The sequence below is a fragment of the Oncorhynchus mykiss genome, chromosome 3 (assembly GCF_057628025.1).
Source record: "Oncorhynchus mykiss isolate SJ-2025 chromosome 3, ASM5762802v1, whole genome shotgun sequence".
Taxonomy (NCBI): Eukaryota; Metazoa; Chordata; class Actinopteri; order Salmoniformes; family Salmonidae; genus Oncorhynchus; species Oncorhynchus mykiss.
Window position 1 is genome coordinate 59112150 of NC_143024.1, and position 12436 is coordinate 59124585.

Here is a 12436-nt window from a genome sequence, read left to right on the forward strand (position 1 = left end):
ATGGCTCCAGTATGGAGGGTAGGGAGGTGGAAACGGACACTCTGTGAGGTCATTAGTACTGTGTGGACTAGCTAAATGTCATGTAGTGCTTTAAGGACACTCACTCGGTGTCTCTCTCTCTCTCCTTCTGCTCGCTCTATTTCTTTCTCTCCTTCTGCTCTCTCTCTCTCCCTCTCTCCTTTCCTTTCTCCTTCTGTCTCTCAGGGTCTACAGGGAACTCCCGCAGCTCCACCCAGATGAACTCGTACTCGGACAGTGGCTACCAGGATGCCAGCAACTACTACGGCAGCCAGAACCAGAATAGTCTGGCTAAGACTGACCTGAGGATGCCGCGCTCTTACCCGGGCACAGGCGGCACCTCTACCCTCCTGAGGAATGCCAGGGCCGAGGGCCAGGCCCAGGTCCAGGTAAGCTCACGGAGCTAGAGGGCACACTGTCTGCAGCAGTCACGGGCCATAGAGTTGGATAGAGGGCACACTGTCTGCAGCAGTCACGGGCCATAGAGTTGGATAGAGGGCACACTGTCTGCAGCAGTCACGGGTCATAGAGTTGGATAGAGGGCACAATGTCTGCAGCAGTCACGGCCATAGAGTTGGATAGAGGGCACACTGTCTTTTATTTTTATTTTATTTTACCTTTAACTAGGCAAGTCAGTTAAGAACAAATTCTTATTTTCAATGACGGCCTAGGAACAGTGGGTTAACTGTCTGTTCAGGGGCAGAACGACAGATTTTGTACCTTGTCAGCTCGGGGATTTGAACTTGCAACCTTTCGGTTACTAGTCCAATGCTCTAACCACTTGGCTACTCTGCAGAAGTCACGGCAGTCACGGCCATAAAGTTGGCCATAAAGTTGGCCATAAAGTTGGCCATAAAGTTGGCCATCAAGTTGGCCATAAAGTTGGCCATCAAGTTGGCCATAAAGTTGGCCATAAAGTTGGATAGAGGGCACACTGTCTGCAGCAGTCACGCCATTGAGTAGGATAGACGTTTGCACTTAGCCACACTCGGACTGAAGCCAGTTTTAGCCCTCGATGGCATTGTCTATGCGGTCAGAAATAGCCATGGCAAAGATAGGAGATGAGCTCTCTAATACATCTCTATGGTCATGATTAATATACTGACTGCCACAGAGCACACAGATGCTACTGCTGGCTGAGAGATGGAAAGGAAGTTAGAGAAAAGAGAAAAATATATCCTTTAATAGTCCCATAAGATACTAGACACTTTCTGTGAGGATGTAAAATATCACAGCAAAAATATTTTACGCCTCTATTAAATGTGATGCTGAAATGTGTGGTAGTTGCTCAGTAGTTTTGTCCTCGTCTGTCCTGACAGGCCCCTGTGTTAACCGCCGCAGCGCCGGGTCGAGCCATGAGGAGGGTGAGCTCGGTGCCCTCCCGGACCCAGTCCCCGGCCTATGGCAACAGTGTGTCCCCCTCACGGGGCTCCCTGAGGGCCACCATGGGGAGTAACTACTGCTCGCCCATTGTCACAGAGCCCAAGCCTCTCTCCAGTATCTTCTCCACCACCCTGCCCTCAGCCCAGCGCGCCGGCTCCCCTTACAACACCCAGAAGAGTTCCCCCGCCGCCCTCCGCCGCATGGGCAGCGCCAACTCCCGCTCGGGCAGTGCCAGCCGCACCACTTCACCATACCAGGCCCTGGGGTCAGCCTCGGTGCGAATGGGCTCCCCCCTAACGATGGTGGACGGCCCCTTACCCCTCACCCAGCAGCCAGGGGGGTCGGCGGCGTCTCCAGGGCGCTCCAGCATGACGGCCCAGCCCCAGCACTATGGCTCCACCTTGCCTTGCTCGTTGATCCACCACGATGCAGACCCCTACGGAGCTCAGAGCTACGACGTCTACGAGAGGATGATCCCACGGCCTGACAGCCTCACAGGTCAGCTCTTCTGTCTTCTCCTCCCTACTACCCCCCCCCCCACACACACACACACACACCCCCCACTCCAGAAAGCTATCTAGAGTGGGTGTGCTCACTCTATCCAGGTCTCCACTCTCTCCATTAGATAACACGTTGCATACCTTCACAGGGCAGGAGATAATGTCTGCTTCTCAAATGGCGCCCTGTTCCCTACAAGGTGCATTATTTCTGACCAGAGCTCTGTGAGACTACTGCCGCCTCTGCCTCCTTCGCTCAGTGGTTAGTTGTTGAGCATATGCTACACTTGGCGATAGACAGTCTGTCACAGGAGCACAGGTCAGCAATTTAGGCCTGATAATAAGTAGATTAAGGTCGTCTCCCCGTAATCGGAGACAGGCTCCAGTCTGTGGCTCTGCTGTCAAGCTTTTCCGCTGGCATGCTGCGGCACAAAGTGAGTCACTGCGCCCAACCTCGAGAGCCCTAATTTTGACCAGATCACTATTGAACCTGGTCAGGCGCTGGTCACAAGTAGTGCACTATATAGGGAATAAGATGCCATTTTGGGACAAAAAGCCCGTGTCTGTCTGTGGCATGGACCAGGGCCAGCCCCTGCCTCATGTAGACTCGCGTCCTTAACCACAGGCCACCGTTTGAAGGGAAACGCCGGAGGGTTTGGCAGGAGATCGATCCGTATGATCGTGGATGGGTATGTATGTTTTCCAGCGAGTCACACAGTTGGATGTATTGCCAGTGTACTTGAATGCATGCAAATAGGCCTATATCCACTGAGAGAAACTCTGTGTGCTAGATTAAGACTGGAGTTTCTTAAGCAAATAGTGGAGCAGAAGAATAATAATAATTTACAAAGACTTTGTTGTTTGTGTAGGTTATCTGATTTTTATCCCAATACATAGATGATTTCCAGTTTTTTTTTATTTTATATTGCCACGCTGAGGTTGGAATAATACTGTAGAATTGTGTAAATTATGATAATGCCTTTTCAGTATAAGAGCAGTTTGAAAAGACTGCCTGAAATTTCAGCGTGTTTTGGTGGGAAAGTTTTGGCCTGCTTGGTGACATCACCCGGCGGTAAATGAGTTAATAGTTGAAAACCTTTATGCCAATAACAGCTATTTTTCAGTTTTCCCCTCCCCACTCAGACCTATTCCATTCAGTCCCAGAAAAAAATTATTGCTTGAGCAATTGCTCTTTGCTAAGAAGCTATTGTTGTTTCTTTAGGACCATTTTAATTGAAGACAATTACAAAAAAGTACTTAATTGTTACCAGAAATGATTTGATATTGAGATTGGATTTTGTTTCCCCTGTCAACTTCATTAAATTTGCAATGAGTCGTTAAGCAACGGGTGCAAGCATGCCTGCCTGCCTTCCCCCTGAGATACAGAGAACATCAGTGTGCTCTGGTTGACAGCTCCACTAAGTAATTCATATGTTGTGTGTTGATTGATAGATCTGTTGTCGTTTCTCTTTGCGGGTGTCAGCCATAGGAGTCTGACTTGACATTTCAATGCCGGTAAATATGAGCTGCTTGACAGGGAGTCTGAAGAAAGAATGGTAGAATAATGGTAGGCTTTTCTTCTTCCACTGCGTCAGAAGTGAGCATTTGTCACTCGTTTTGTCGTTCCCGTCTGAGACGTGAGGGTTGGGTAGGGCGTGTTATCTCTACTCTGCGGTCATGTTTTTTGTTCCTCTTCGGAGGGAAGAACACTGTCGTCCGTACGGTTTGAAGGAAACGCCGTTCTATAATTCCTCACGACAGGGATTCTGTTCTTGGTACAAAGGCTGTAGGGGAAAACGAGGCCCAGCTGATTCAGAACGTGTAAGCGGGCGTGCTGTGTCCCGAATGGCACCCTATCCCCTACGTAGTGCACTACCTTTTGACATATGGAGTAGGGCGCCGTTTTGTTCTCCACACCAGAATAATCTTCTGATATTTTTAGGCTTTTTTTTTTTTTTTATGGATCATTTGAGGTTTAATTGATTAGTTTTCCATTGAAGGCTAGAAAACAAAAATGCATTCCCGGTGTTTTTTTTTTTAAGAGAGTGGGAAATGATTCTCAGCTATTGCGGGCCAGCCACATCACTACAGTAAGAGTAATGGCTCGGCCGATGTTAATTAGTCCTCTTCCTTTCAGTCCAAGAACTCTTCCATTAGCTGTTTTTAGATATCTGCTCTAGATAAGAAGGTAGGTAGATTATGAAAAATGGCTGCTAATTCCAAGGCACACGATCATAAAAGGAGAGGCAAATTACCTATGGTTGCTGTTTTCATAATGGGCTGCTTTGCGGATTGGTATTGAAATGTAGACAGTCAATTTACGGTACTAGGCCTATGACATTTTACTGAGGGCCTTCCGTTATTTACTGTATATACAGTCTACGGTTCCCGCCTACAAACTAATAATCATATGACTTTGTGTTGTTTCTTTAAAAAAATTTATTTCAGCTGTCCCAGTTAGTCCAGCAATATTTATCCAGGTTTTTATTGTGAAAAGGTTAATTTAATGTGTGTGTTTTTGACCAACTTTTCCTGCTGCCATTGGATATCTACAGAACCCCTGGTCGATGATGACCTTCAAGGTGAATTCTAACTTCGTCATGATCCACCACCCCTCTTATAATGCGTTTGACTCCGAGGTGATGTTTCTCCTAGGCACAGATCTCGGATCAGCTTACCTTGCCCCAATCCTAGCCTTAATCGTTAGTTGGGGAAAATGCTAAACTGACCCAAGATCAGAGTATAGGGGCAACTTCACCCTACTCCGTGGCTGTATTCTCATCAGTGTCTTAGCATGGCATGTGTGGGTTACTACGTGTTACCTTTTTTGTTCGTAGTATGATCCTAATGTCCAACCTATTACCTTTTAACAAGCATTAAAACCCCATTCACATATGGGAGACGTTTAAAAGGCTATGGAGAAACGCCGTCAAGTGAGGAGTTATCATTCCCAGACCAAGTAAGTCTGTGGTTTCCCCCATTTCTTTCCCATTACATTCTTGAACTGTTGTAAATCGGGGCCCAATAATGATAATCTCTGCGAGGCTGTTAAATCACTGCAGTACTCACTCTCTCCCTCTCTCTCTCTGCTGATGGCCATAATCCACATCCTGTACGATGGCTGATCTCATGGCTTTTTAAACCTCTTCTCTGAGGTGCAAAGTCTGTAGACACGTTGGCCACTGTGGCCCGTCCAAGCCCAATAGGTCTCTTCTGAATTCTGCTGTCTGCCTCTGTCCCAAACCCTCATGCCTTCTCTCACCTAGCTGTCCCCATAGAAACTAACCGTCACAAAGTCACATACTGTATGTCCTTTGATGGCAGCATTGCACAGCTCCTCTCCTCATCTGGGTCAGGACAGCCTGAGTGACCCGTGGATTATGTCAGATGCTTGAGCAGCTGTGGCAGCCGTGACTGGTATGTTGACGTTCACATGCCCGCACTCGTTGACGTTCACATGCCCGCACTCGTTGGCGTTCAGTTGGCAAACGCCAGCCGAAACCTGAGCCTGCAGATTGGCTGCAGCTCCCTCTCTCACTCTGGCCAGATCCAGACCACCATCCTCCCTGCTCCCCCCAAGCTCCAGCATTGGCAGGAAGTCATCTCTCTGAAAAACGTTCCTGTAATTATGTCCGATGTCCATTTCAGCACACTGGAGGAGAGCAAAAGGAAATGTGGATCAACAGCATTTTAGGCACGTGTGGCGCTCAGCCCACGCCTAGTAAAGCCTTATGCTTTGGTTTACGGAAAGAGTGGCGTTTACTTATAGCCTGCTGATTTCCATACTTAAGTTAGTAATCTTCTGCATGATCGAGAGCAGATCAGATTGTCTTAATGGATTTCGTCATTTCTTACTCCTATGTTGGGAAAAGTTTTAGCAAATTATTTTGGCTCAGGAATGTAAGTCCGCTGCATCCATTTTTTAAATGTTTGTTTCTGCAGAGTCAGTGGGCCAAATTGCCACCTCCCTACAGCACGTCTAGCCAAGTGCAATCTGTTCGGGCCACGGGAGGAAGTGAAGGCAGCGTTAAATGAGTCTAACACACCATGAATGTTCACCATTCATATATTATTTTCAGAGACAATTCGCAGCTGCTTTAGAACCTGACTGCTGCGTTTCACCAGGGAGCAGAATAAAGGCACTGGGATTAGTGTGTGCTAAGGTTTATAATGGTACTGTTAGTTAGAGAATGGGGGAGAGGGCGGGGAGAGAGCCTGCAGAGCGGAGCGGGATGGATATGCATGGAAGCTCCTGTCTCTGGGAGATTCCTTCCTCTCCTCCTCCTTTTTTTCCCCCTCTCTCTCTTTTCCTCTCCTCCTCTTCTCCCCTCAAGCTACGGTTCTACTGAAAGCCCTCATCATGTCCAACGGATAAGCCGATTTACTTGGCTGTGGCGGGCTGTGATGTGGTGTCCAACACCGGCTCGTTGATATTCCCCTTCTCTAATCAGAAACCTTTCAACAAGAGAAACCCAAGCGAATTACTGCCAATCGAAACGCCGTTGTCTGAAGCGTTTCAGATTGACTATATGAGCCTGCGCCACCGCCTGAATGTGTCACCACAGCAGCCCCACATCAACCTCCCCAATGACAACCCACTGGGCACACCACATCATTTCATCGTGGAAATGTGGGTAATATTTGGTTGAGACGTTGATCAATGAGATTTCAAGCTTTTATTCACCCACTCAAAAAGACAGCTAGAAGTTTGTTGAATTCCCAATGTGTTATCACTATGCTTTCAACCATCTAAAAGCACAACCAAATTCCAATGGAAAACCAATGTCTTATTTTTGGTTTAGTTGGCATTCAAATGTTTTATCACTGTATTTGTTGTGCTTTTTAAAATGGTTGAAAGTGCAATGTTTTAAAAAAAAAAAAAAATTTATGCAACAATTTAAATGTTATCACCGATTCTTAAAGCAATTGTGAAGATCTCCACAGACCTGCGACCTTTGCAGGCTATCTTGAATATGCACGCTTTCTATGATTAGATAAGACATTTATAGTTACAGTATGCTAACCTCAAAATGTGGCAGTGGATGTGTTACTCATTTTGAGGTTGAATAAATACTGTTACATTAGTTTGTAAAATAGCCTTAACTTTAGGCTATTTACTCTCTTACAAAAGTCATATTAAATTGCGTTGACAACGCCAACCAAATATCAACATTTGAAAGGATGTTTTAGTCTTATTCTTTAACTTTGATTTTTGGTTGAGACGGGAATCCAACATTTTAATTATGAATTTGTAGATCAACTGGAATTAAGTCAGTGGCACAGTGTTGGATTCACGTCTCACAAAAGAAAGACCTAGCAAAGCTGCAGCTGGCTCAAAACACGCCTTGCCCTTAACTGCACATACAGCACTAACATCAACAACTTGCATGCCAGTCTTTACTGGTTGTTCGTTGATGAGCGATTAACTGATTATCTTCTAGTTTTTATAAGAGGTATTGCTGTAATGAAACCTCCAGATTGTCTGCATAATCAAATAACATCCAGCTCAGACACCAATACATACCCCACAAGACATGCCACCAGGGGTCTCTTCACAGTCCCCAAGTCCAAAACGAATTCACTGCAACGCACAGTATTATACAGAGCCATGATCTCATGGAACTCCCTTCCATCTCCCATTACTCAAGCAAAAAGCAAAATTACCTTTAAAAAAAAAAAGAAGACAATTACAAACGTCTCATGGAACGACGGGGACTGTGAGGGGACACTCACTCACCAACACACTAACACACTATTTTTTTTTGTTGTATTTTAAATTTGTTTGACTGACCTTGTCTTATCAGTGTTTTGTTACTTGTCATGTTTTGTGTTATTGTGGCCCCCAGGAAGAGTAGCAGCTTCTTCTGCTAAAGCTAATGGGGATCCAAATAAACAAATACATCTCAACCAAAAATGAAAGTTAAAGAATAGGACTAAATCTAATCAAATCTAATCATATCAAACTTTAAATGCGCTTTAAAAAAAGTTTGCGTTTGCTTTTGATTTAGTTAATTTTTTTTAACTTCGATTTTTGGTTGAGGTGGAGATGTATATCAGACAATGATTAACTTGATTCAATTTGAAATCGACCAAAGCTGTCCTTTTTTTGTTGAACCCTCTCACTGGGCAAAAACAGGTTGCGTCAATGTTGTTTCCACGTCATTACCACACAAAAAACCTGGGATGTTGTATCAATGTAGAAAACTGATTTGGATTTGAAAAAAGTAATCAACTTAAGGGAATTTTGTATATTTTTCACCCAAATGTTAAAAATGTTGTGTGGGGGGAGATTTCACATTGAATTCACGTCCGTTGACAACAAAATGTAAATCAAAACTAGACTCTTCCCAGTGGGCTTGTTTAAGTTGATGACTTTTCAAATGCTATATAAAGGCCTAAGTAGTATCATTGACGATATTTGACTTACAAAGTATGGTTACAGCTCTCTAGGCCCTCTAGTCTTTTCTATTTTTACCAATGACCGGCCACTGGCATTAAACAAAGCATGTGTCCATGTATGCTGATGATTCAACCATATACGCATCAGCAACCACAGCTAATGAAGTCACTGAAACCCTTAACAAATAGTTGCAGTCTGTTTTGGAATGGGTGGCCAGTAATAAACTGGCCCTGAACATCTCTAAAACTAAGAGCATTGTATTTGGTACAAATCATTCCTTAAGTTCTAGAACTCAGCTGAATCTGGTAATGAATGTTATGGCTGTTGAACAAATTGAGGAGACTAAATTACTTGACAGTTTACAACCGAAGGTAATGCCAAGGTCAAAACGTATAGATTCAGTGGTTGCACAGATGGGGAGAGGTCTAGCCGTAATAAAGAGATGCTCTGCTTTTTTGACACCACACTCCAAAAAGCAAGTCCTGCAGGCTCTAGTTTTGTCTAATCTTGATTAGTGTCCAGTCATGTGGTCCAGTGCTGCAAGGAAAGACCTAGTTAAGCTGCAGCTGGCCCAGAACAGAGCGGCATGTTTCGCTCTTAATTGTAATCAGATGGCTGATATAAATACTAAACATGCCAGTCTCTCTTGGCTAAGAGTTGAGGAGAGTCTGACTGCATCACTTCTTTTTATAAGAAACATTGTGTTGAAAATCCCAAATTGTTTGCATTGTCAACTTACACACAGCTCTGACAAATACACACTTATACCACCAGACATGCCACCAGGGGTCTTTTCACAGTCCCCAAATCCAGAACAAATTCAAGAAAACGTACAGTATTTTATAGAGCCGTTATTGCATGGAACTTCCTTGCATCTCAGATTGCTCAAATAAACAGCAAACCTGATTTAAAAAAAAAACTTATAAAGCAACACCTCGTGACACAAAGCCTCTCCCCTATTAGACCTAGATTGTGTGGGTTTGTATGCATTGATATGTAGGCCACGTGTGCCTTTAAATTTTTTTATCTATGTCGTTCTGTCCTTGAGCTGTTCTTGTCTATTGATGTTCTGTGATATGTCATTATGTTTTGTGTGGACCCCAGGAAGAGTAGCTGCTGCTTTTGCAACAGCTAATGGGGATCCTAATAAAATACCAAATACATTTAATTTGCTCTGTTAAACCTACCCTTTTGGAATGACTTCGATAGCAACAGTGAATATATTTTGTTATTAAGAGATCTCTCCAATCAGTCTCACCATAGCATATTGGTAATAGTCCGTGACAAATGTCGAAGCTAAGCAGGGCTGGGCTTGGTTCAAACCCTGGATCTGAGACCAAATGAATAGCTGTAGATAGATCATCTCACCAGTAGGAGGTACTGCCCAGCCTATTGTTTTTTTTCTCATAGTGGATATAATGTTGGGGATCTTGTTTCAAAGGTACAAATTCAACATATTTTATATCTGCAGGCTTGACAAATGTACATTGGAACAACGCTGATTCATCCAGTCTTTTGCAACCCCTCCATGGGGTTGCAAAATTCCCAGGATTATTCTGAAATCCTGGTTTGAAGATTCCCAGAATCAGGAGGAAATCTGGAAGCTTTCTACAAGGAATTCTGGGAAACCTTGGAATTTGGGGAATATTACTATTTTACCACTAGTTGCTTATTTTCCCATCCTCTTTGATCTAACGTATTAATGTGCTTTCTAGTAACCCATGGAGAACTACAGTTGTAGCGGATGACATTATCTATGCTTATCATGTCCCCCCCCCCCCCCCCCCCAGTAAGTTGTTTGAATAGGGTTTATCCTCCACTGGCTCTCCATTTAGCTGTTCATTAGTTAGTGTGCGACGCTGGTGGTTATTCGGGGTCTCGCTGAAGCACAGAGACGAAGCTCTCCCCTGGGTCTCTCTCAACAGCTGACCGCACGCTGCGGATGCTCCAGAGGTCATGTTTATTTGGCACTGTTTCTGAGGGAGAGTAGGCAAGTGTGCTGCTGCTGAGTGGTTATACCTGTGTCACAAATGGCAACCTATTCCCTTTTTTTTAAGGGCGCTAGTTTTGACCAGGACCCACATTGGGTGTCATTTGGGACACAACCTACTGAAGCCTTACTGGGCTTCAGCTCTCCCCGGAAAGACAAACACTTCTATTTATTCATTTTTGCTGTTCTGAACTCTGATAAGAATCCCTCGTTTATCTCATTAACGCATGGCAGTGTTGAGCAGCTTGAGAGCCTTTGCTCGCCTAGCGGTGTTGGACCTGAGCCAAAAAATAATCGTGTTTGGGCTCAATTGAAGTGAGCGAAGTATGCAGTGAGTGCTCAGTGACTCGGCCACTGCAGTCTCTCTCTTGCACTGGGGAGTTGAGTCCCCTTGATGCGAGGTTAGGTCACATATCCACATGAGCCATGTGTATGGGATCTGTTACCCTGAAGCAGAGGGGACTAGAGGGTATTACGCTGTTAGGAGCTAAGGCTTGTGAGCTTTGGGCCGGCCGCGGCGGTAATAACTGCAGGCTGGATTTATACGCCTGGATGCGTAGTGGCAGATGCTGCTTTCCTGCCGTAGGCTCAGGTTGCGTCCCAAATGGCACCCAATTGCCTATGTAGTGGTCTAAAGTAGTGCACTATAAAGGGAATGAGGTGCCATTTGGGATGCAGGCAGACATTGTTCCACATCCGGACCGACCAGACCTCCGTCAGTCAGCCGTGCTGGGCTGTGACTCCCCCAAAAACTGTTGTCATGGTGGTTCATCTGGTGTGAATTTCCAATTTGATTGACCTCATCAGGGCTTTCCCCTGGTAAATGAGCGTATGGTTAGGAGAACCCACCCCCTTCCTCCATTTACAGAAACACACACACCTCCTGACATCTGCTGGCTCAGCCGTGTGTTCTACTAGCCCATATATCCATTCACTCTCACTAGAAAGCCTGATGGGGAAGGCAACGTCTAGCCTATGAAGACGAGTTCCAAATGGCTCCCTTTTATAGTGCTCTGCATCGGGAATAGGGTGCCATTTGGGATTCACACCCAGGTGTAGCCACAAAATCAATTTAGCCACAAATAAATAATGAAACATGTTCAATTTGGTTTAAATAATGCAAAAACAAAGTTTTGGAGGAGTAAAAGTGCAATATGTACCATGTAAAAAAAGCTAACGTTTGAGTTCCTTGCTCAGAACATGAGAACGTTGGTGGTTCCTTTTAACATGAGACATCAATATTCCAAGATAAGAGGTTTTAAGTTGTAGTTAATATAGTATTTATAGGACTATTTCCCTCTATACCATTTGTATTTCATATACCTTTGACTATTGGATGTTCTTATAGGCACTTTAGTATTGCCAGTGTAACAGTATAGCTTCCGGCCCTCTCCTCGCCCCTACCTGGGCTCGAACCAGGAACACATCGACAACAGCCACCCTCGAAGCATCATTACCCATCTCTCCACAAAAGCCGCGGCCCTTGCAGAGCAAGGGGAATAACTACTCCAAGTCTCAGAGCGAGTGACGTTTGAAACGCTATTAGCGCACACCCAGCTAACTAGCTAGCCATTTCACATAGTTTACACCAGCCATTAGGCTGATAGGCTTGAAGTCATAAACAGCTCTGTGCTTGCGAAGAGCTGCTGGCAAAACACACTAAAGTGCTGTTTAAATGAATGCTTACGAGCCTGCTGCTGCCTACCATCGCTCAGTCAGACTGCTCTATCAAACCATAGACTTAATTATGACATAACACACAGAAATACGAGCCTTTGGTCATTAATAAGGTCGAATCCGGAAACGTTCATTTCGAAAACATAACGTTTATTAATTCAGTGAAATACGGAACCGTTCGGTATTTTATCTAACGGGTGGCATCCCGTTTAGTCTAAATGTTGTTGTTACATTGCACAACTTTCAATTATGTCATAATCACGTAAAATTCTGGCAAATTAGTTTGCAATGAGTCAGGCTGCCCAAACTGTTGCATATACACTGACTCTGCGTGCAATGAACGCAAGAGAAATTACACAATTTCACCTGGTTAATATTGCCTGCTAACCTGGATTCATTTTAGCTAAATATGCAGGTTTAAAAATATATACTTCTGTGTATTGATTTTAAGAAAGGCATTAGTGTTTATGG

The 12436-nt window shown here is 44.5% G+C and overlaps 1 protein-coding gene across 31 annotated transcripts in view; it reads left to right on the plus strand.

Annotated features, from left to right (window-relative positions):
• Window positions 1–12436, plus strand: part of LOC110520056 (plakophilin-4) — a 114827-nt gene that overhangs the window by 68701 nt on the left and 33690 nt on the right. For 18 of the 31 annotated variants that reach the window (XM_036974325.2, XM_090229657.1, XM_090229661.1 and 15 more), the window contains 2 exons: window positions 205–407; window positions 1338–1899. In XM_036974325.2, the coding sequence (XP_036830220.2) occupies window positions 205–407; window positions 1338–1899 (765 nt within the window). Of the gene's footprint in view, window positions 1–204; window positions 408–1337; window positions 1900–4453; window positions 4481–12436 lie in introns of all 31 variants that reach the window. The other 13 variants (XM_090229653.1, XM_090229646.1, XM_036974315.2 and 10 more) reach the window with 1 other exon arrangement.